At 40.6% G+C, this 23,066-nt stretch overlaps 2 protein-coding genes across 2 annotated transcripts in view; both read right to left on the reverse strand.

Moving 5' to 3' along the window:
• Positions 1–1,473: 1,473 nt before the first annotated feature.
• On the reverse strand, positions 1,474–9,451 carry trim47 (tripartite motif containing 47). The gene is made up of 8 exons (XM_033650920.2): positions 9,212–9,451; positions 8,605–8,816; positions 5,914–5,959; positions 5,613–5,708; positions 5,288–5,512; positions 4,996–5,018; positions 4,759–4,880; positions 1,474–3,811 (listed from the first exon to the last, which is right to left on the reverse strand). The coding sequence occupies exons 1-8, from the start codon at positions 9,392–9,394 to the stop codon at positions 3,282–3,284; spliced, it is 1,437 nt and encodes a 478-aa protein (XP_033506811.1). The 5' UTR covers positions 9,395–9,451; the 3' UTR covers positions 1,474–3,281.
• Positions 9,452–11,446: 1,995 nt separating this feature from the next.
• The window catches only part of frem2a (FRAS1 related extracellular matrix 2a), a 78,719-nt gene continuing 67,099 nt past the window's right edge, over positions 11,447–23,066 (reverse strand). Inside the window, exons 14-24 of the mRNA XM_033650409.2 lie at positions 22,263–22,566; positions 20,025–20,156; positions 19,314–19,645; positions 16,632–16,824; positions 16,394–16,519; positions 16,154–16,281; positions 15,887–16,021; positions 15,632–15,758; positions 14,903–15,090; positions 14,665–14,811; positions 11,447–14,213 (exon numbers count right to left, since the gene is read on the reverse strand). Coding sequence (XP_033506300.2) covers positions 13,665–14,213; positions 14,665–14,811; positions 14,903–15,090; positions 15,632–15,758; positions 15,887–16,021; positions 16,154–16,281; positions 16,394–16,519; positions 16,632–16,824; positions 19,314–19,645; positions 20,025–20,156; positions 22,263–22,566 — 2,361 coding nt within the window. The 3' untranslated portion in view covers positions 11,447–13,664. The remainder of the gene's footprint in view (positions 14,214–14,664; positions 14,812–14,902; positions 15,091–15,631; positions 15,759–15,886; positions 16,022–16,153; positions 16,282–16,393; positions 16,520–16,631; positions 16,825–19,313; positions 19,646–20,024; positions 20,157–22,262; positions 22,567–23,066) is intronic.

The following is a 23,066-nucleotide window of genomic DNA, read 5'->3' on the forward strand; positions in this document are numbered from 1 at the left end:
GGCTCATTCTAAGGCAACAAAAACACAATTCTTATTTTCAGGAGATAATAAATTAATGAAAACATAGTTATGAATATTGTATGTCATTTTTGCTAACAGATGCCCCTAAAAATTACACACTGGACCTTTTAAGGCATTTTTATTGTGCATGTTTGCTTCATTTTCTTTATAAAGTCTTATTATAGACTTCCTCCCATGACATGATTTATTTACTAATTTTCAGAATTAACACTAATATTGAGTTTAAAGCAATTGAACATTAATGCACTAATCAGATATTGGCATCTTCCCTGGAAAACTGTTAAAACCAGCATCTATCTTTAGAGACTTTTATCTTTAACCCAAATGAGTCATAAAAGACTGACGTTCAGAAGCTGTTACATAAGGTCACACAAGCAGCCATTACAATTTGTGTGTGTGATAATGCTGAACTGCTCCGTGTCCTCTGTTCCTCGGTCGTTGCCATGGATACCAAGTTGTCCCCTAGAGAGCCAGGCGCCGATAATGGGTGGACATATCATTCATGTTAATGCCACTGCATCACATTGTATGGCCTACTATTTATATGGACCTTCATTAAAATCGCATCTCTGCAAAGAGACAGGGGGAAAAAAAAGTCACTACTGAGTCATTACCAGAGCAGGCGGAGGAGAGAACTCTGTTTTCTCACCTCCTCCTTAAATGTTCTGGCAGTATGAAAACTGAATCAGCAACGCCAAACTGTCTCAGAAGGTTAAATGAGAATGTTGGACCAGAATAGGAAAAGCGGAGCAACAGCCCTCTTGAGAAGCCTATTACTCCAGGCAGCAGACTGGTCACCGCCAACAGTCATGTAGTTCAGGATGTAAACAATAAAAGCCCTTCCACAGATCAAAGTTCAACAACTTGGTTACTGAGGTGTAAAAATCTGACCATCTATCAGCCAGTACAGCTACCAATCTCAGCTGGAGAAGGAAAGGATGAAAAGAGTTCTATATTTTGATGCTGCAAAAACAGAATGTCTTCCTTAAGATAGTGTTGAGATTCTTGAAGAGGTTGAATGCCCATAATTAAAAGTGTTAAATCTCACATTACTAGCAGGCAGCATCCAGAAATAAATAAATCAGCAAGATTTGACTCATTTTGCACAGCCAGTGTGGGCAAACTAATTAGATTTTAAAACTAAATTAAAAGGCCAGTAATACATTCTAATGTAATTGTCTCATGAAAAGACAGGTAATACCACTGGGCATATAAAGTGGATAAGTGAGGCTTTAAAAAAGTAAAACCATTCTTTTTCCTCTTTTAATCTCACTGTAAAGTCTGAGAAACACTAAGCACATTTATAAAAGGTGAAAGGGCCACAAACAGGGACTACCAAGATCCACTTTTTGTCACACTTATCAAGACACAGCCCAAACACTGCTAAGCTAAATACATGAATGAAACTCAGTGATGATAAGTATGATTAGTTGTTAAATGAGGTATACCATCTTAGACAAAACATTTATCAGCAAATAATCAAAGTTAAAGAGCACAGAGTTTTGCAGTTAACACATGAACGCCTCAGACGTCTGACAAGAAACTGAAAAAGGAGCAACTTGTGATTGGCTTAAGGATGTCCATTCTTAAATATTACCGCTGATCATACTGTCAAATGTTTCCTTCTGCTATGCTCCTCAATAAGACAATTTGAAAAAAAAGAAGAAGAAGAAGAAGAAAGAAAAAAAAAACAGGTCACCATACGACCCTGTAAGATGGCAAACATCCCACTTGTAGGTCAAACACCACAATGTGGCAAACTGCACAAATACAAATAAAAACCCATAAAATAATCATCTGAAATAAGACCATGTTTAAATCATAAGTTTATGAAGGAAGGAAAAATATATATAAGCGTCCAGATACATGTATTTTCACATTTAACACCAATTATGAAAAATAGAAATCACACTGACTGGACCGAGTTGGACAACAGACCTAAAAATGTCAGTACTAATTTGCAGCTCCAGGACCAACTCAACGGCTAGGAATTAATAATCTAAAGCAGGACCATTTAAAGGAATATAATTAAGGAAATGCTGCAAATAGTTTGTAAAAAAGCAAACAAAAAACATGAACATGTAACAAAACTTTCATTCGGCATTCCGGGTTTAAGTTTTAGCCAAGTCCACCAGGCTCTTGGCTGTTGTTGGAAGTCTTTTGAAGTTAAGCACGTCTACAGGTTCACTCGTTTAGTGACGATATATTCGAGGACATGGCTGTAAAGCTTAATAATTTGCCATTTGAATATTTGAAAACAGTTTGCTTTGTCTTATACCTGCTCATTTTCAAGAAGACTGATAAAATGTTTCAGATTTTTAAAATACTTGGAACAAAGCAAAATGGCACGTCATGTCTTCAGTATCGCTGCTGACAAAAAAAACCCTTCAAAATGCAACTCAGAGCACTATACAGAGGAATATGTAAGTCCAAAAATGTTTACAAAGTACAGAATTTTCAAAATAAAAAGATTGAAGACATGAAGGCGACTTTAAAATGCTAATGATAAAATTATTTGTACTGACGTTAACATCCACAAAACACACAACCCTGGAAGTCTTATATTGTCTGGGAGCCGAGATCCCAAGGTGGACAATTTCAGTCAAATATCTCTGATACCTATCAGCACTGAACTGACCGTCCTTCAGTCGGAAATTAATGAGGGAATCTTAACTGTCAACAACTATCAATGTGATAACAATGTCATATTTCCTTCAAGTTCTACCCAACAAGGCAACAGCACTGACCCTGCCTGGCAAAAACATAGCCAATATGAGTTAATGTACATTAGTATAGCATAGTGGTTGCTAATAGGATAAGAGCTGAGTGTGCTCTTATCAACAAGAGCATCTGAGGCATCTGCATCCCAGCAGACACAGTGATATAGACAGCAAAGCACCTCTCCAAACCCCCCAGCCACAGTAGTCAGGGGTAAAAGCCTACAGTGTGTGTCTAGGTTGAAAGATACTAAATTTCAAAATTTCAACCTGAAAATATTGGAAAAATTAAGCTCTTCAGTACAACCGAAGTGTGACGAGACACCTGGTATTTCTTATTCAGCGTAACTCTTGACTTATAACACCAGTAAGACCAACAAGTAACAGCTCAAATGCGTACAGTACATGGCTCAAAGGCTCAACATCACCCTGTCACTCCAGCCTGGTCTGTGAGATAAAACCTTGCCTGCAGCAAATCTGAAAACACCGGCATACGCGAGTTTACCCTTAGAGAACTAAATTTAAACACTTTTCACAGCTCTCTCAGTAATAGTGGCATATCTGCAGCCTGCTGCCTGGATCATTCTTCCCTGGGCTAAAGAAAGGATAGACCGGCTCTTCAAAGCAGGTGTCAAACATGTACAATCTCTTCATTGTGACGGCGTCATAGAAACTAAGACGGCCGTTGTCGTAGTCCAGGTACACGCCGACCCGAGGAGAGTTCCAGTAGTCAGCGACAGGGATGCGCCCATCCTCTCCGTTGGCATACAGCCGGTCCTGCAGACACAGACTCCAGTATCCTGCGGAGGGAGTAAGGCTGACGAAGCCCTTCCTGTTGCTGCACTCGGTGGTGACTCCCAGGTACCACACACCTTTGTCCTTCACATCCACCTCCCAGTAGTGCTGGCCGCTGGCGTACTGGGCTGTGGCAAGGACGCCGCAGAAACGGGTGAAGCGGGCCGGCAGGTCTGGCTCCTGGTTGCGAACGCGGCCCTCCTCCACTTTGGTGTCAAAGTCTGAGATAAGCAGGTTTGGGTGAGCCGTGTCTGGGTCTAAGGTGAGGTTCTGAGGCACTGCACAGAAAGACACAGAGAGAAATTAGCTGACCTTGCTCTTAGCGTAGGCTGAGGTTGGCAGTACATGTGGATAAAAAAAGAAGGAATCCATTTTGATGTTTTAGAGCAAGAAATCTGACAGATTCATACACCACAAAGAACCAGTCATTGCTACAGTGCACGTAGGGCTGACCAACCAACAATAGGTTGTTTATATAGTAATAATGATACAAAGCAGAAAGCAGTATTGGTTTAAAAATATATAAAACATGCATTATAGAATGTGGGCAGAAACATAGACTTTAACACAGGCAAAAATAGGAACATTTTTTTCCCAATTATATCAGATAATCTCATTTAACATGGTTTCATATTCCTATAATAACTCTATATAGACTTTAAAATCTTCTATACATGGTTTTGCAAGTTTGCGTAACTACACCATGCCTGTATTTCTCCTTTATGAAGAATGTATGAAGGGAGTCAAGGCATTCTATCTGGCTTGTGCGAGGCCAGTAAGATAATAAAGTCCTACGTAAGAACCAAGATAGAGCGGAGCCAAAACACAGTGTGTTATTACTTAAAGCTTGTTTGCCACTTAAAACGATGACATGATTTATGCGACAGGTGCCGTAAATTTCCCTTGTGTTGGCTGTAAGATCTGTGTCTGCTTCTCTTTCTGGGCAGAGTTTTCCATCTGGCATCTGACCGATGCTTTATAATAAATAGGATTTTAAATAAGGTCGACATTATGGCCTGGTTGATTCACCCCTTCTTCATTGGGATCCAGATGAAGAATTTCCCTTTCAGCAACTTTTTTATTTTTTAAGCTCACAAAAGAACAAAAAACTAAATAAAGATAAATACATTTAAATAACTTTTTTGGAATTCTGTCAGTCCTCGACTTCACACTGCAATCTTTTGACCGTGTTTAGTGCATGCCTCTGTGTGTAAAGTAAACTCACTGGTATGCAGCACGTGCATCATCTTCTTCCACATGATAAGCTGGAAGGGCCCTGAGAAGTCTGTAAATTCAGTTGCACAATTAACCGCATCGAGAGATGTGAAAGGCTTGCAGTGGATGACTCTGTGGAAGAAAAAAATTGGGTTAAAAACGATTATACAAAAGGTTCATTTTGAAAAGTCAATTTTAATAGAATATTTATAGTTTCATATCAAATAAACAATTATAAGCTACTTACTCATTGAATGTCTCAGCAAGGCTCTGTTAGGAGAACAATAGAGCATATTTAGATTACTACCGAACAAACTTCATACAAACAATCTCATAGTTTTGCTTACGTACAGTGAGCGGTGGCTTTGACAAGTTATTCAAATAATAATACATTTCATAACATGTTTCTGAAGCTTTGGTTCCTTATTACACACCAACAGTGGCTGTCCGTCTGTGACAGAAATCAATTTCTACTGCAAGACTCAGTTTTCAGAGTTAAATCACATCTGTGACTCAGACGGCTGATAAATTATACTGACCTCAAAGCTAGATTTCCCACTGATGTGGCTGTGGATATCAGCTATAGCTTTGTCCACAACTGACACCTCTGTCTCCACGACCTTCAAGTTCTCGTCTATTACGGCCATGTTGGCCACCTCCTCAGCATCCAGGCTCTCAAGCAGGGAGTCTCTCTCATCTAGCAAGAACTGGACTAAAGCGCCAACGTCCGCCTCAATCTTCTCCTTGAGTCTCTGTTTCTTCAACTGGAGGGCAGCGAGGTTCAGAGGATCAAAGATTTGATGATAATGACGACAAGTGCCAATATTGTGTATGTTCAGTGTTACAAGAAGGTCCATTACATACCCTCACTTCACTTCTGGTGCGTTCATCAGCTGTTATAACTTTTACACACTGAGACTTCTGCCAGTTGAGCTCCATTAGCCTCAGTTTCAACTCCATCTGTAACAAACATGTACATCCAGGCACATCAACACAGGAAAACAGGACATTATGTTCACAAGATCACAGATTTAAATATTCTACATGGAGTGAATAAAGCATGTGGCAAAGGCCATACAATCACTTACCTCTTGGCCAAATACACATTAGAAGACTAGCACACTGAAGAGAAAGCACTCTAGCAAATTCATACATTTACACTCACCTTCATGTCATTCACAACTTCTGGCACTGGTGCTACCTCATGGTGTCTGGAGCAACAATAAAACAAATGACCAGGCAGTTAGGGAGTAATTTTTCACACCTCCAGAAAACACTTTAAGTGTCCTGTGGAGTTTTCTTATAAACAAACAGATGTTTACATGCAGGGTTGCTTGCCAAACCACAATGTGTGTATCCTTAGGGTCTAACTGAAGTGCCAAGTGCATTTCCTTTGTTACAAAAAACTAGAAAAGCAGTTTCTTAAGTATTTGTTTGCTGGCAGTCTTTTTCATCACTGCCTTTGTTGGCATCTTACTGCCACTAACTGCCAATCAAAAATGGTGTGAATCACACAATCGCACATGCACGTGCGTCCTAATCCCCAATAAGAGCAAGACAGGGACTCATTTGTAAAAACCTTGCTCTATAGCCCTAACGGTGGTCAAAATTGCTACAGGGTACTACAGGAATAATATTCCCAAGATGAATTTAAACAAACTGTGGGTGCATGCATGAGGAGCTCTTACCTCACATAATATCTTTTATTCCATTTGAGCCCATATAAACACACTTCATGTTCACTGTTGCTTAGCAATTAATTTACTCTTAACAAAATCTCCCCAGCCCTGACATTTGCTTAAGCTCTTGTATTTTCCACATGAATTTGTGCAGTGATATCAAATGTCCTCTGCTCTAGAAGGTATCACCACTGTTTTGATCTATGGTTGGGACACATTTTCTAAATGTGATGATAAATAGCAAAAAGCAGGTAATGGTTTCTACATTGTTATCATAAATTAAAATGGACTGGAGTTGTATATTACATTAATTTCAACAAAAGCTGACTCCATGTTAAAACATTTTGGTCACGCATTTCTTCACTTATTAATATACATGGCAGTAAATGGCTAGATTACACTGTACACCTACTCAAAGTTTGTTTAAGACAAGGATGACTTTAAACTCTTTAAGCCAAAACTACAACAGCATAGTCCAACTGAAAGTACATTTAGTTGTACCTTTTGTAGTCAAAAATAATGTCAACATAATTTTTTACATGTACTGTTAACCGTTTGACTTTACATGACCATTAGGGCAATACAGTCAAACTGTTGCTCCTTAAAAAGTGTACGAGTACAACAAATTGAAGGCACAATGTGGTGATATACTGTTGAAGTTTGGAGGTCAGCAGACACAGATAAGAGCTGGTACATTGCAGAAAGTGAAGGACATGACATCAAGGACAAAAAAAGATGATGTAGAAAGACAAAATACATGACAATGACTGTTTTTTAAATAAGCAAAGCTGCAAAGTACATTTTGTATTATTAACATAATTTTAAGGGGTGGCTGATGGAAACCAGCAACAAGTAGGTATATTTGTACATTGAACACAACAGTGGATGGCGGATTAATTTCTTAACCTGACAAACAACACCAAGCCCCACTAGAGTAAAAATGACAGAGTTGTTTGTGCTGCAAAACGGATGTCAACAGATCAAGAGAAATGATTAGACTAGCAACTTTGCATATCGTAATGATTATGTTCATGTTAAAGCTATGGCTTGATGAGGGGATGGTTCAACAATATTCTGTCTATTAGTTAATTCACTGTAGTGGGATTTTTCATCTACCCTGAAACATCCATGTCACTGTTTTGTTCTTGGTGCATTCTCTCTCGGCCCTTGTCTGACTGCTCCTCCTTTACACCGTCTTACACTGTATACCCATGCCCCCAGACATTTTTTTCCTTAAAAACAGCAGTGACTCTTCTGACATTTTGTACTTCCTGTACCAACAGCTTTGCTGCTCAACTTACCCAAGTGTATCATCATTGCCTGAATCTACAACACTCACACTGATGTCGTTGACATTAAAGTTTGTAGTATCATTATAACGTGATAAACCGGTACAATCAACACTCTAAAAATCCAATGTGTATCAATAGCTGCAAACCCTGCCATTTTGGATTTCTAAGAGGATGGAAGAGATTATGTTTGGGATGGTTTTAAGGAGCAAAAAATAAAATAAAATAAAAAAAAGAATGGTTAGTGCATAGCTGGTAAAATTGGGTGTCTCTTCACCAGAATGATTATCATACAAGGACAAAAAGACTGAGCTCTCTCATTAAGGTTTAAGTGTGTGCATTAGCATGACAAAAACACAACACAGGGAAAGTATTGCTTTGCCAGAAGCTGGCTAATACAAACTGGGTTTTTTTTTGTTTTCCCATTTGTCTCAATAATCAGGTTTCTAATCTTGTATGTATTTAAGTGGCACTTTGCCAAAACGTTTAGACACCTGGCAATGTTTCGGTCCCAGTTTCATCAGATCAACACTTAAAGCTCATAAAGAAATTGTTTTAGGTTAAGTCTGGTTGCTGTCAACACCTGTAGTTTATGATGCATGTAATTGCAGCTAAAGAGTGGCACATCATGGTTCAGGCACTTCAGCGTGGGCATTAAGCCTCAAGCATTTGTACAGATTTACTTCACTGGCAAGGTCTACAATGCCAACCTGACCTGTGCAATCTCAGTGACTAATAATGAGTTACAACCAATCATGACCTTAAAAGAGACGTGACAGTGATGAATTGGCAAAAGAGGAGTATCTTTTCCAGGGCAAACAAAAAGCTAACATAACAGAGTGCGTCTATAATTTCTTTATATAAAAAAAAGGTGCGAACACGACCAACCTGTGTGCTCTAGATTCCCTGCAGACCACACAGATGGGCCTTTTATCAGTCTGGCAGTACAATTTCAGCTCTTCTCCATGTTGCTCACACTTTCCATCTACTTTAACGGGTTTAGAGGGGGTGGGACAGGACCCCAGACACTCCAGGTCGTCCAGTTTCGCCACCAGGTTCTGCACCAGGTAGTTTTTAGTGAAGGTCCTCTTGTTGAACACCTGAGAGCACAAAGAAAGCAACTGAGCAAGACGCCGATAGATGATTGTAACCGAGGCTAATGCCAATATTACTTTAACAGTGTGTATGTATTTATTCTACATTAAAGCATCTCTCTAATAGCGAAAATACACAATTGGGTCAATATTGTTAGCTTATTCACCTGCTGATAATTCACCGTTAGCTAGCTAAAGCCAGTTAGCCTGCCATCATAGCAACGGTAGCCACTAAAATTCACTGCGTAGCTAACGTTATTTTTCAAAGGCCACCAGTCAGCTATCCACACTGAAGTCCATTATGACATTAAAAACTTGTTAGTAATATTGTCACAAGTGTACAAAACATATTTCGTGGGGGAAACCAAGCTGGAAAATCCATATAACGTGCATTAACTTACCGTTCGGCATTGAGGGCACTGGTATCCGTAGTCTCCGCCATTTTCGTCCCAGTGCATGCAGATACAGAAACGACAGAAATTATGGCCGCATTTCAGTATGACGGGGTCCTTGAAGAAGTCCAGACAAATGGCACATGTGAGCTCTTTCCTCAGGTCGTCTCCAGCTGCTCCAGCAGTAGCCATGTTTACAAGCCAACAGCAGCACAACACTGCCACAGCGCCACACTGCAGGAAGTGAAGGAAGGGGAGGGAGGGAAGAGGGCACATTTGTGGTGCGTCATCGTCGGTCTTAACCAATCAGATTCGTCTCTGTCGCTCTCTCGCTCTGCTCATTTACCTCCCTAACCAGGTAATAAATTAAAAAAGTTTCTGTGACCTGCATTTGGAAAAGATTAAATTATCCTAAAGAGGGTGTGACAACAAATTCTACCAGAGCTGGCAACCGTTTATAGACCACTTTAAGAAAGCAGATGACACAAAAGTGAATCTGAAATCCTTCAAAATCCTCCCAGCCACCTCCCTTTCCAATTTTTTAAATTTATATATTTTAATATAACTATTTATCTATTTCTTAAATAAAACAATACATAGAAAAATAAACTTTTCTCATTAATATTATATTTTACAAACTTTTTCTATGCATGTATGACAAACTGCCTCTAAGGGTATTTTTGATTTTTTTAACCTGCTGAATATTTTCCATGTTTTTGTACAAGAATTTCTATTTTCACTTTTATACTACTGCCACTGTTTGTTTAACTTTGAAAACCCCAATATAAAGAGTTGGGGGAAAAAAGTTTCTGTGACAAGGCTTTAATCTGGCGAGGACAGTGAAATCACACTTTTATTTTATGAATTTACAGAGGCTGCTGACATAGTTTTGTGTAGCCTTATGATGTGTTCCATCACATCACTAATATAGCATATTAAAGCCTATTTCTTTCCCCTTTTACTCCTATTATGATTTGCCTATGAACGTATTTAGAAATGCAAGGACATCGAATTTGGGTCATGCCCCTACCAATATCCCGTAACTACTGAACTGTCCCTAGGAATACTTTTGCCGCTCAAAATCAAATAAAACTACTGTTGTCCAAATGCATGTGGTCATGTGAGGTATGCATATAAACAGAGCTGTTTTTAACTTGTTAGGGCCAACTCCAAGTCAGGCCCCAAGTCAATGAGAACATGTTGCAAAATGAGTTGCAAGTTTCCCATCTAAATGCTAACTGTTAAAATGTAGACACGGTTTACATAGCTAAGACTAGGGGTGGGGGGATAAAATCAATACAGCATAATATTGTGATATCTTTGTGTGGCAATAATGTATCATCACATATTGCCAAGTATTTTGTTTTATTATATAAATGATTAAAATTACAAATACAAATTAAACCTTAGGTAGCCTAGTGGAATAATGTCATCAATTGTTTTTTCAGTCCACTAGATACATTTTGTTGCTGCAAAAAATGGCTGAGTTGAGATGAACAGATGGAAAACTTGATCCTATTAGATAAAAACAGATGATTTTCCTTTGGGGACATAATTTACAGTTGCAAAAAGGTTTTACATCACAATATATCATGGTATATTATATTGTATCGTGACTTAAGTATCATGATAGTATCATACTGTGGATCTTGGTGATTCCCACCTCTGGCTGAGACCAAGTGCTTTATAATAACCAAATATCAAAGTATGTTGCCAGTAAGTGTGTTATTTTTCATTTATCCAAGAAATCATATAGCCACAACATAAGATCTAAATGTTTTTGCTTTCCACTCTCAAGTCTTCAGGTCTCAAGTATGCTCAGTCTCAAAGCAGTGAAGTCCAATCAAGTCTTGTGTCCTCATTTCTCCTCACTCTGTTGGCAGATTGTGAGGCAATGAGTCCCTGGGCACAGATACGCAAGAGCCCCACCACCTCTGCAGGAGCAAGACACAGAAACTTTGCGGAGGTTTTCTGTCTCTTTGTACTCGTTACACATCTTTTTGACATTTTGTGTCTCTATGTGTCAATATTGTGTATTTTTTGGTCACTTTGTAGTCGTTCTGTGTCTCTATATGGTTGTTTTGCCCCTTTTTATAGTTATTTTGTGTCAAGTTGTGGTTCATTTGCGGCTCTTTGTGGTGCTTTTGTGTCTCCTCCTGGTTGGTAGGTGTTAATTTGAGTGATATTTTGCAGGCTGACACTTTGGACCCCATTCAATAATCCATCCGTTCCACAGTTCTGCATAAATACTGAGTAAACCAACAACAACCAGTAAGCAACAATATTTATTCTTAAATACATATACATAAAACCCATAAAAAAGACACAAACTGAATATCAAGTTTGATTGTTTGTGCTAAAATTGTCATATACATGGGGATAACTGGCTGTGGAATATACATTACATTGCATAGCTTGGATTGGCATGTGAGGGATGTGACTCAAAAAGTGCATTCGATGTCAGACATGGTGTTATTTCCGAATTCATCAGGGCGAGAAAAATAAAAAAATTCACAGCCGGGTTTCAGCAGACTATAACCTGTATAAACCATCACATCCTGCGTTGATTCACACCTCAACTGATTCCTGGCTCATGTTCATTACATTTGCTAGCCCTGATAAACACAGGAAATAATTATAAAATGATGACTGACAACACCATAATAAGACAAATATTTAGGAACACTGATCTCAGCATGTTGTATATCCATAGCAGAGTAAGACACAGGTTTAACAACACATGTAAACAAGATATTTCACCAGTGATATCAACAAAATAACGAGACATTATATCAAATGCCTCGAAGGTAATATTTTTCTTGGTGACATACCGATTTGTAAGCAGCTATTTTGTTTGCATCCTTTGTTCGAAAAGAAAAAAAATCATGACTCAGAACACTGAAATCCCACACAGCACTAGTGACAAATAAAGCTTACAGGAACATAATGTGAGAAGAAAAGGGGTTAAATTGCTGGATATGGATACAGTATTTGCATGTTCACAGCACCACACTTATCAGCAGTGTAACACAGAAGTGGAAAGTGGCTCTGCAGAGATTCTCTTCAGTCATCACCAGTAGTAAATTGTGTTACAACACATGGCCCATTGTCTTTAAAAGAAAGAACTCCTGAGATGAGTGTCTTTATACATACGTATCTTAACCAGTGTTATTAAAAAATAATAATAATAAATGAAAGAAAAACTGTGCCCGAGATATTTTGAATAAATACGACACACAATGGAGCAACAACACTGCGAGGATGGAGAGCAGTAAACATTGTGGTAACAGGAGCAGTGACGAGCTGTAAACACATGAAAAACCCAACTCAACAGCAACAGAAATGCTCAATACATCCAACATTCCTTATCAAATGGTAAACAAAACACAGAAACATGAATGAATAAAAGGATAAGTGGTATTACTATGATAAGAGACTTCTGCACGGTTAGTTCACATGTAAGAAACAGGTGTCGGCATCTTGTGTTATCCACACTGACTGTCCTAACAAATATTTCAGGACAAAATTTTAGGCCTAAAGGCACAGTTCTCCCCAGACTGAATATTAATCTACTCACGCAGCACAATCTTAAAAGATTTCTAGTCAAACACTTTGCCTATATGGGCTCAATATTTACCTTTCAACTCCCAATATTCTCCTAAATGGCACCATCCTCTGCAATTAATGACTTTTATAACACCTTTGGGGACAGTAAGTCAGATTATAATGTAAACACTGGACTTTGCATCCATAACGCAATCGCTAAGCTACTCAACTACTTGAATATGCTGCACAATGTGTGCAGAAATCTGCTGTATCTGCTGCAAGTTCTATAAAAGATGGTCTTGTCACCATTAATATTTTAGCAGACACACAGAGAAGTACCGGGAATCACAAACTTCAGGGAAGTTTTGACTGACACAGGGGCAGGTCGATAACATCTGAGTGTTCCTTTTGAGGTGAACTATTCCTTCCAGTATGAACACTGACATTGTCTAGTCCCCTTTACCCGAGGTAAACCCACGGCACTAAATCTCTGACTTGGCCTGCGTGACACTAGCTTTATGAGAAAAAATGCTCTCGGTGACTGGGACTGTCCTGAAGGGATAAAGCTGCTTCAGGCACTTTGACACCATAAAGCCAGTAAGGGAGAAAGGAAATACCATGCTACTAGCAGCACAAGTGAATGTTAAGTGAAGACGGAGTGTAGGACTGTCCTCTGTGCTGTTCTCTGATGCAGTGATCAAAGTATGTAATGGATCCAATACTGTAGAAATCCCCCTGTTAACAGGCACACACACTCTCACACACACACCCAATAACACATATGATCAATCTCAGATTTTTGGTGTTATGAAAGTAATACCAGTAAAAAAAAAAAGAAAAGAAAATCCAAAATTTTATAAAAGCCCTCACATACTCTTCATCCCTTTGTCCATCTGTCCATCCACACATCCGTCGCTCAGACTTCTGAGCTGTTGTGGCAGTCTTGCATCCTCACCACCAACATGGGCTCCGTACTGACAGAGCCCTTCACCACCTCCTGCACCCCCTCCCTCCATCCCTCCTTCCCATCCTTCTGTCTGGATCTCAGCACCAGTACAATGGTGACAATAACGAGGATGGTCATTAGCAGCCCCACCAGTGCCCCCACCACAGTCACCAGACCCTCCTCTTCCTCCTCTGCGTTCAGCTCACTGGGTTCCAGCCCATCGGTAAACAGCTCGTCCGACCCCCCTGCCCGACGCTTGGTGCGGTCCAAAGCGATGTGCATGATATTGGTACCACGGTTGTTGTCTGCTCCGATATCCTCAGCCATCTCTGGGACTTCATCACCAGCTGACCTCCTGGAGCGATGTCCCTTGCTGCTTGACGGGGTCAAGACAAGACTGTTGCTCGTGGAGACAAATGAGTGGTACTCCAGGCTGCGCTTTCCAATGCCTCTGTTAGCATTTTCTTTGGAGCGGACTGTGTAAATGGTGTGAATGTACCACTCACGGCCTGCCGCAACCTGAGGAAAGCACATTTACATAATTAGCAAACAGAAGAGCTTTAATACAATTATCTACATTAAAAGATGGAATCTACATGCTAAATTGACTTATTACACTGTGTGCTTCTGCCAAAAGTGCACTTTGCCAGTCTTGAATTGATTGAATGCATTTGATGATTAAAAATACAACAACTCTGCACAGCATTAGTAACAATAACCAAGGAGCAAATCACAGCCTAATGTCTTACGTCCATTGTGGTCACCACTGAAAGCAAAACATACACTACTGTACATACAATAGTGGAGTGGAAAAGCCATCATGTTTCTCAACTGTATCCCATAATATTATGTACACAGTAAAACTAAAAAGTTTTATACAATGAATGACAAAGTTACACTTACTACTAAAGCTGCTGGTTCACAATAAAAATCTGTCATTGCCTAAGTGTTACAGTAAGATGAGGAATACCTGGAACATGGCTGTGGAATCCAACCTAAAGCCATCAGACCCGGGCTGTCTGACAAGGGACATGGCTGATGGATCATCCACCGCCAGCACAGCATTGAAGCTGACATCCCCAAACACACGTGCCTGAGTCTCCGGTTGGGCTTTGTCCTGGTGAGGTGTGTTAAATTGAGGGAAAAATTATTATTTTGTATTTCTCTGCGTACTGAAATTGCAACATTAAAATCTGAATAATACTCACAAGGATCTTGAACCTATAGAGTAATGACGGGGAGTCAGCCAGGCAGCCAAATTCAAACTTGGTCGGGTTGTACTTTGGTACGTATCCATCAGCACCAGTGCAGAGGAACACCTTCTCTATGCTGCAGAAGAAAGAGTCCCCCAGGTTCTGCACAGGGTCCACCATCACACGGCCGTAGATTGTATCACCTGAAAAAAAGGAAGAAGAGATGACTCCTTAAGCCTACACCAAATCATTATTACAAATCATACAGTACATAAATCCAAGGAGGACAGACTATGTAATGGAAGTACACAAAAAAATGTGCATTGCTTTTAAACTTATTTTCTACCAACCAAGGACAAACAAAAAGCACCATATTCACTTTATCCTTCCCATGTTTGCATACTGGGTGTCTTCCTGGATTGGTTTGTCAATTTAATACTTTTAGGCTTAAATATCAGATGCCAGTTTCTTAAAATACCACACAACAGTATGACTTAACAAATTAAAAAACTTGATGTTATGTCTACTGTGATGGATTAGCCACAATATGCTGACATGTAAAGTAGCATCTGCTTGGAAGGTAGAAAATCAATCTAAAAACTCTTGGCACTCTTTGCAAAAACTGACAGAATGCAAAACAAATCCCACCTGTTGACAATGGGATAAAACATCTACAACCACATGTAAAACATTTTAAGTATTCCCTGCACTGAAAGTCTGTAGATGTAGCTAGAGGCTACTTACCCTCAGAAAAGGCTACATCAGTCTCCTGCCCGAAGCCCATAGAGCCATCAGAAAGCCACAGGCTCCTCTTGGATAGCAAGAACATCTGAGTGTTCAGACTGAATTCCACTGCGACCGGGTCACTCACCTACAGGTGGGTGCAAAACGGAGAACGACAGAGAGTCAGTGACAGAGAGACAGATAGGAACAAAACCTTCCTAGAACAAAGAAACATGTCACTGTTGGATCTTAAGGTTAAAAAAAAGTCTGCCTTACTTGCTGGAATCTGATGTCTAGATCAAAGGTGACTGCTTCTCTGGGACTGCAGACAGGTGGAACAGTGTATTCCATATTCTGCGCTGTTGTGCAGGGGATCAGCTTCACTGTATAAGTCCCAGAGTAGTCTCTGACCTGTGCGGAGCAAAGAGGACAAATACTCAAACATCAGTCTGTATGTGTCCGTCCAGCGGCTCCATCAGCACACAGATTTACACAGCGCATGTTTCAGGTCGTGCACAAACAAATTTCATGCATCATACTCACAGCAAAGTCAGAGGTGAAGGTCCACTGCTGGACGGGCTGATTGTAGGTGGGCTCACTCCTCACCAAGGTGAGGTTGAAGGTCAAGCCGGGGTGGTCCATACTCATCACCATGGAGGACATGGAGGTTGCTTGGTGATGAAAGTTGAGAGAGTACAATTAACAAAATCAAATATGATGTCTATCAAACTATCATTAAGGAAAAGTAAAAGTGATAAGGTTACAAATTGATGACAGTCTCACCAGCTGTTTTTATTCTGCCTCCAGAATGAGACTCCATAAACAGACCCCTGAAACGAGCCTTGGTGCGGAAGTTTACCACCAGACGTCCCTGTTCATTGATGCGCATGCTGGTTGGATACAACGCACCTGGCAAACACACATACAAACACACCCGATTTTACAAAACCAGTTGTTTTATGTCTGTGATATTACGTCCAGAAAGACAAACTATAACGTTCTCATGATCCTGGGGGCTTACCCTGTAACTCGGCCTGCGGGGGGCTGCCGATGCCATCCTTCCAGAGAATGGCCGTGTCGTACACGAAAGTGAGGCGCAGCTCTGACTGCAGGTCGAAGTGCTGCCAGCCGCCACTTCCCACAGGAGAGTGGAACACGTATGACACGTAAAGAGGCACCCGCAGGGTCACGTAGGACTGGACCAGGTTCAGCACCTGTAAGGATGTTTCAGTAAGTAATGAGTGAAGAACTAGGGCTTTCAAAAACAGCTATTATAGGCTCATAAAGAAACATGTATTTAAAAAACACTACCGACAATGCACACTGTTTATTTACTTGACATTAAGGTCGAAGCTGTAAGCAAGAAATCCTCACTATGTGTGACAATAATGGGTGATTGTAGGTCGACAAGCTATAACAAGTGCTGAGAAGATGTAAAAGATGAACACATTGTTCTCCTCCACAAGGAGCTTGAACTCTTTCACTCCTACTCAGTGTTGTCAAAGAAGCAGAAGAGTCTTCCTGTGTTGTGCACAAGAAACAGCAGTGGGCAGCGATGTGGGCTTGAATTGTTCTTTTCTATCTTGTTTTTCTGTTTCACGTTTTTAAGAGTATTTAAAAGCCTGATCACATTTACTTTGATTTTGCAAGCCGAAAATAAAAATACTAATATCCTATGTAACTTGAAACCCATGTTAAGATGTACTCTTAGATGTAGTTCCATAGGTGCAGCCACTAGGTGTCTCTGCTCACCAACATTATATCGACAACTATGTGAGACTTGACAGATTTGAACTGTGGGCCCACACAAGTTTGACAAAGCCAAAGTTTGTCTTAGAAACAGATTGAAAATGCGCCACATTATCTTTGTTTGACTTGAAGTGAAAACGTGTCAATTTGCATTGTTAATTACTGAAATGATTGCCGGGCAGGAGATTAACTGACAAAACAAACTAAGAAAAGCAATTTGGCAAAAGATGTTTTCGGCGTGTCTCTCATCAACTATTCTTCATCGCTTGAGTACATATATTACAACATCCAATATTATTTCTAAAATAACAGTGGAACACAAAGCAGCACTACATTAAGAGTCTGGTGTAATATCTTTGCAAACAGAGAGAATCTCCACCAAAGAGCTGAAATTCACTGCACACACAGACTGAAACCTCCCCAATCCACCACTGTGTCTCTCAGTAGAGTAAGTTGTGCAATCGCGGATCCAAATGAGGAATTAAATGACTGCTAGCTCAGAGACAAACCACCTCAATGTTAACTTTATTAAAACAACCTCCTAAAATAAATGTATACTGCACGGAACAGAACAATCGTCTCAAACTATCCTGGTCTTTCCTTTTCTAGTGAGTTCAACCTTTCAATTAGTGCATGTTCTCCCCAGACATAGAAAACAACTTGACAGTACGGAGACCAAAACAAAGCTGTCATGAAAAACCAAGAATAAAGCACCAATCAAGATTATTACAGTCAAAATCTAATGTTTTTTTAACATTATTTTTTTGGTCTTTTCTTCTTGAAAGGTAGCTGAATTATTTAATTCTTTCCGTGCGCTTTGATTCATGCACCGTGGTAGAGCTGTGAGGTTCTGACTGCTTCTTTTTTTTCCTCTTTTGGCATGCACTGGAAAAAAAACATAACCCCAGTGACAGTGTGACAGTGATCTCCCTTAACGAAGTGGACTTGAGGTCTTGGAGGATGACGGCCGTCATGTGTAACTATGTGTGCAAGCCGTTCTTGCTGTGACTGGGGACAAGTAAACTAATTTCTTACTTTTTCTCCATCTCCTTCTCTCCCTCTCTTCTCTCTCTCACACACACAAAGCACCACACACACATATACACACGCACACATAAAGCGCCACACTCACTCTACAGTCTGATCAGCAACATGAAGCTCACAGATCAAAGGCTGGAGGAACACAAAAGAGCAGCAGGACATGAGCCAGGGAGCAAGGGTCTGTCTCATAATCCACAATAACAACAAGAACCGTGAGAATACTGCGGCTCTGTACAGTACACAACACAAACAATAATTGCAACATCTGCTGCAATGATGCAATGACAGCAAACAGCCAGTGGAAGTTGGTTAGCGTCTAATTGACAGCCGGCACGTACTGTAATGCCAAAACAGCTGACTTCTCTGGTGAGTTCAACTGACATGCCACCAAGCAAGTCAAAGAAAAACTGAGCAAAGCTGCATGATAGGTAACTAAGATTTTCTCTTAACCTTGACAGCCTGTAGGTATAGTCAGTGTATCAAAGACTCCAAATAAAATGCCTTCCCTTTCATGATTTCACATATTTCCTGTGAATCTGAGCTTTAATGCTTCATGTTGCAGTGGTGAGCATTAGGGGAGTGACTGACAGGTTGGCAATACATTGTTTGAGTGTGAATGTTTCTGTATGCATATGGATGCATGCACACAAGAAGTTGCCAATCAACACATCGGGGCACAAAGCTGGCAAACACGCGCGCAAACATGCAGTGAATGAGACGTAAAACACAGGCAAACAGATTCGGTGCCGTCCTGTCTGTGTGACCCCCTTTCATTCAGATGTTGTAAATAGACTGAACACACAGTGGGCACACACACACATACAAAGGCTAACAGTCAAACAGATGTACACACAAACCCTAGATTGGAATTTATACACTGTGGACAAGTGTACATAGAAACAAACACACACACCTGTCCATCAGTCCCTATGGTGCCTCCGCAGTCTGTAAGCAGCTCAGACATGTGGTAGTAGCTGGTGAACTCCCAGAGACATGCTTCCAGGTTGAGGTTCCTGTAGAAGCGCAGTGTGCTGTTCCCCCGCAGAGAGCTGCTGAACTGATAGGGCGCTGTGTCTCCCATGCTTTCCGGGCTGCGCATCGAGGCGGTGATGAAGCTGTGACCTGTGGTGACCTCGTTGTAGTCAAGCAAGTTGGAGCAGCGGTGGTTCCCGACCCGGGTTCCATCTGGACTGAGAGTCAGTTCAAAGTTCATGAGGGGGCGGGTGGAGATGACTGGAAGCATGCCTGCGAGGCGAAAAGAGACGATGTGATTCTGACTGTGTCCAACTATCTTTGAAACCGAGAGAGAAATTATTATTTTAAAAAAAAATGTAGTGGAAAGGAATAGTTGAGTGAGAGAAGTGATGAAAAGAAAAGCAGAGGAGCAACCGAAAAAAAGGAAGAAGGAAACCTGGAGGAGACGAGGCATAAGGAAACTGATTAAAAATCAAGGAGGGAATGTTAAGTAGCGGGTGTGCTGGAGGGTTTCTACAGCGGGGTTCGATACAACCCGGCAAGATCTACATTCTGGCTGTCACGCTCCTGAGGATCCACGGACGTGAATATCACACACACTACATTACACCCCGCTTCATCTGTGGTCCTGCCTCTAGCTCCTACCTACCATCTATGTGAGGCATGGTGACAGTCACTTTGATGAGGTTGGGGTGTTTCGGGTCGTCTGCTCCAGTGTAGCGTAGCTTGGCAGAGAAAGGCTCGGCGCCAACGGTCCCCATCTTACGTGGTTGACACATACCTTTATATAACAGAGGAGCAGAGAGGAGAGATTCTGAACACAAGGACACGACTGCATCGCTTTGGAGGAAAGAAGACAAACTAAATGGCTCTCATTGTGTCTACAGCTGTGATAAATCCACCTTCAGTTATTTTTACATTGTTATATTTATTGTAATATACCGTTAGACGCATTTTTCTCATAACCTGCCCGAACTATCACTGAGTCAGGTAGTGATTTCCACATTTCTAAGAATACCCTGCGAGCAGCTTGAGACGTGTACCTGAACTTGCTGCATTCAGGATGTGTAGGTGGAGTGAGCACAGCATAAGTGATAGTGTAGCAACAGCATTTGAGGACAGAGTGAGAGCTCGGATCCTTGAGTATTTCCGTTTTATGCCACTTTATACTTTCAGGGGGAAATATTTACTTTAAGACATTTATTTAACAGTTTTAGCTACTAATTACTTTGTAGATTAAGATTTTACACACAAAACATATGATGACCTGAAACACATCGTTAGAACTTCATGCATCAGTGATAATAATCCAATAAAATTATACTTAATACTATAACATTTTTCTGCATGATGAGTACTATTACTTTCTATACGTTAAGTATATTTAACTTTTTATACTTAAATTTTTAATCAAGTAACATTTTAAATGCAGGCCTTTTTATTTCTAATGGAGTATTTATCCACTGTGAAATTTTTACTTTTACTAAAAGGAACAGTGTGTAGGATTTAGGGGGATATATTGGCAAAAATTGAATATAATTAAACAAGTATGTTTTCTTTAGTGTATAATCACCTGAAAATAGGGAGCGGGACCTCGACTGCAGACATTGCCATGTTGCACCACCATGTTTCTACAGTTGCCCAGAATGGACAAAACAAACACTGGCTCTAGAAAGGGTCATTCAAGTTTTCACGTTTTCTTGCCAGCCACAGTAATTCGCAGCCCCTCCACATTGAAAGCATCAGATAAACACTGTTTATCTATTCATTTAAATTTTCTTTAACATGAACCTGCTTTATTAAGTGTTTTTACCAGTTTAGATCACTCAGTCCAGTTCTATTGGACAGAGAGAGACCTCTGCGGACAATTCGGGTCATGGTAAAAGCCTCCTGAATGTCTGGTTCAGAAATAAGGTGAGCTCACATTAAGTTATCAGAGAAGCGAGCACACACAGCAGGTGCTGGGATAGTGGTCAGTCTCCGATGTGCCAAACAGCTGAGTAGAAACTCTGATTTGTAACACTAAACTGCTTTATTCAATGTTTTTACTGGTTTTAATCAAATGGTCCATTTCCGATGGAGAAGAGGAGACCTCTGCAGATAATTCAGCTAATAATTCAACCGAGAGAAGTTTCAGCTGGTTGCAGTCTGCAATCCTGACCGTTAGGCACCACCAAATCCATCTAAATCCTACACACTGTTCCCACACAGATCTAGGATTTAGTGGCATCTAGCAGTGAAGTTGCAGAACTGAAACTTCTCCCATGTGCTAAGTGTGTACGAGAACCATGGTGGCTGTCACAAAAACATGAGTGACCCTATTTAGAGCCGGTGTTTGGTTTGTATGTGCTGGGCTACTATAGAACAACACAGTGGACTCCAAGCAGAGGACCTGCTCTATATGTAGATGTAAATGTCTCATTCTAAGGTAACAAAAACAAAATAATTCTTATTTTCAGATGATTATACACCAACAAAAATGTAGTTCTAAATATTATCACCAACTCTGCCATAAGATGCCCAGAAATCCTACACAGTGGATCTTTAAATAAAGGATCTGAATAGTTCTTCAACACCTTTTGTCATCTGCTTTATAAGTCCTATAATGCTGAAAAACACAGAACAAACCGTGACCAGAAAGCTGCATTATCAAAACATGTTTTTCAGTGATTTTTTTAGGCACATTTTTCTTTTCATGTGCCTGTTATGCAGCTGTACCGTACAGTATGAACTGTTCATTCAAAAGCACTATTCCTGAACATGATGTTTGAAGAACAAAGCCCTTCTGGTTCTCTTAGCAAAATGGGGCCAAATCCCTGTTCAATTCCTCCTCCAGAAAACTGGCAACATCATACATAGGGATGGGTTTTTATTGTTCTGTCCTCACCTTCCTCCTGGCTGATAGTGACGATGGGGCTGCTGAGCTCTAAACCCTCATCTCCATTAGAATTAACGGCTCTAGCAGCACACTGGACCCTGGAGCCGGCCTGGAAGTAGACTGAGTCCAATGTAATCATCTTAGAGGACGTAAAGAAGGTGTCAAAGTCCACCTCTCTCATGGGACTGGTGACGCCATCAGGGCCAGCTGGGGCGCTGATGAGCCAGCGGTATCGGGTCAAGGTGTTGTTGATGTGCTCGCTGACACAGATAGAGCCTGTCTTGTCGTAGTCTGGGTATTTTGTGTTGCAAGCCTGGAGGATGGATAAGGAGTAGAGCAGGAGTGGGCGGGTGGGCAGGGACAGCAGAGAGATGGGAAAGATACAGCAGATGCCAGAGGACAAAAGGAGAAAGAGGTGCAGAATACAAACGAGTAAGCAACTGTTGCCAAGGAAATCCAGATGTTTCAGTATGTTAGGTTTTCTCGTAGTTTAGGTCTTAAAATGTCTTTTTACCTTTGCCAAGGAGGTTATGTGTCTGTATTTAAGCTCTCAAAGTGGCTTTTTTTTATCTAAGAGAACCATTCATTCACTCTACACTTTGTGAGTGTATTGCCAAGGACTCAAGGACATGCACTGAGGAATTTGGTGAGATTTGGACACACAACATATTCAACCTTAAAAAACTTTGAATGGCCAAGCAAGCAGTGCTCTGTGCAGTAGCAGGGACGGGGCCTTAGGGCTCTGCAGACTGAAATCATTTTTGCTGCTTGATGCTGCATATAGTAACTGTACAACCAAACCTTTCTTCACTT

Source organism: Epinephelus lanceolatus, chromosome 11, assembly GCF_041903045.1.
Source record: "Epinephelus lanceolatus isolate andai-2023 chromosome 11, ASM4190304v1, whole genome shotgun sequence".
NCBI lineage: Eukaryota > Metazoa > Chordata > Actinopteri > Perciformes > Serranidae > Epinephelus > Epinephelus lanceolatus.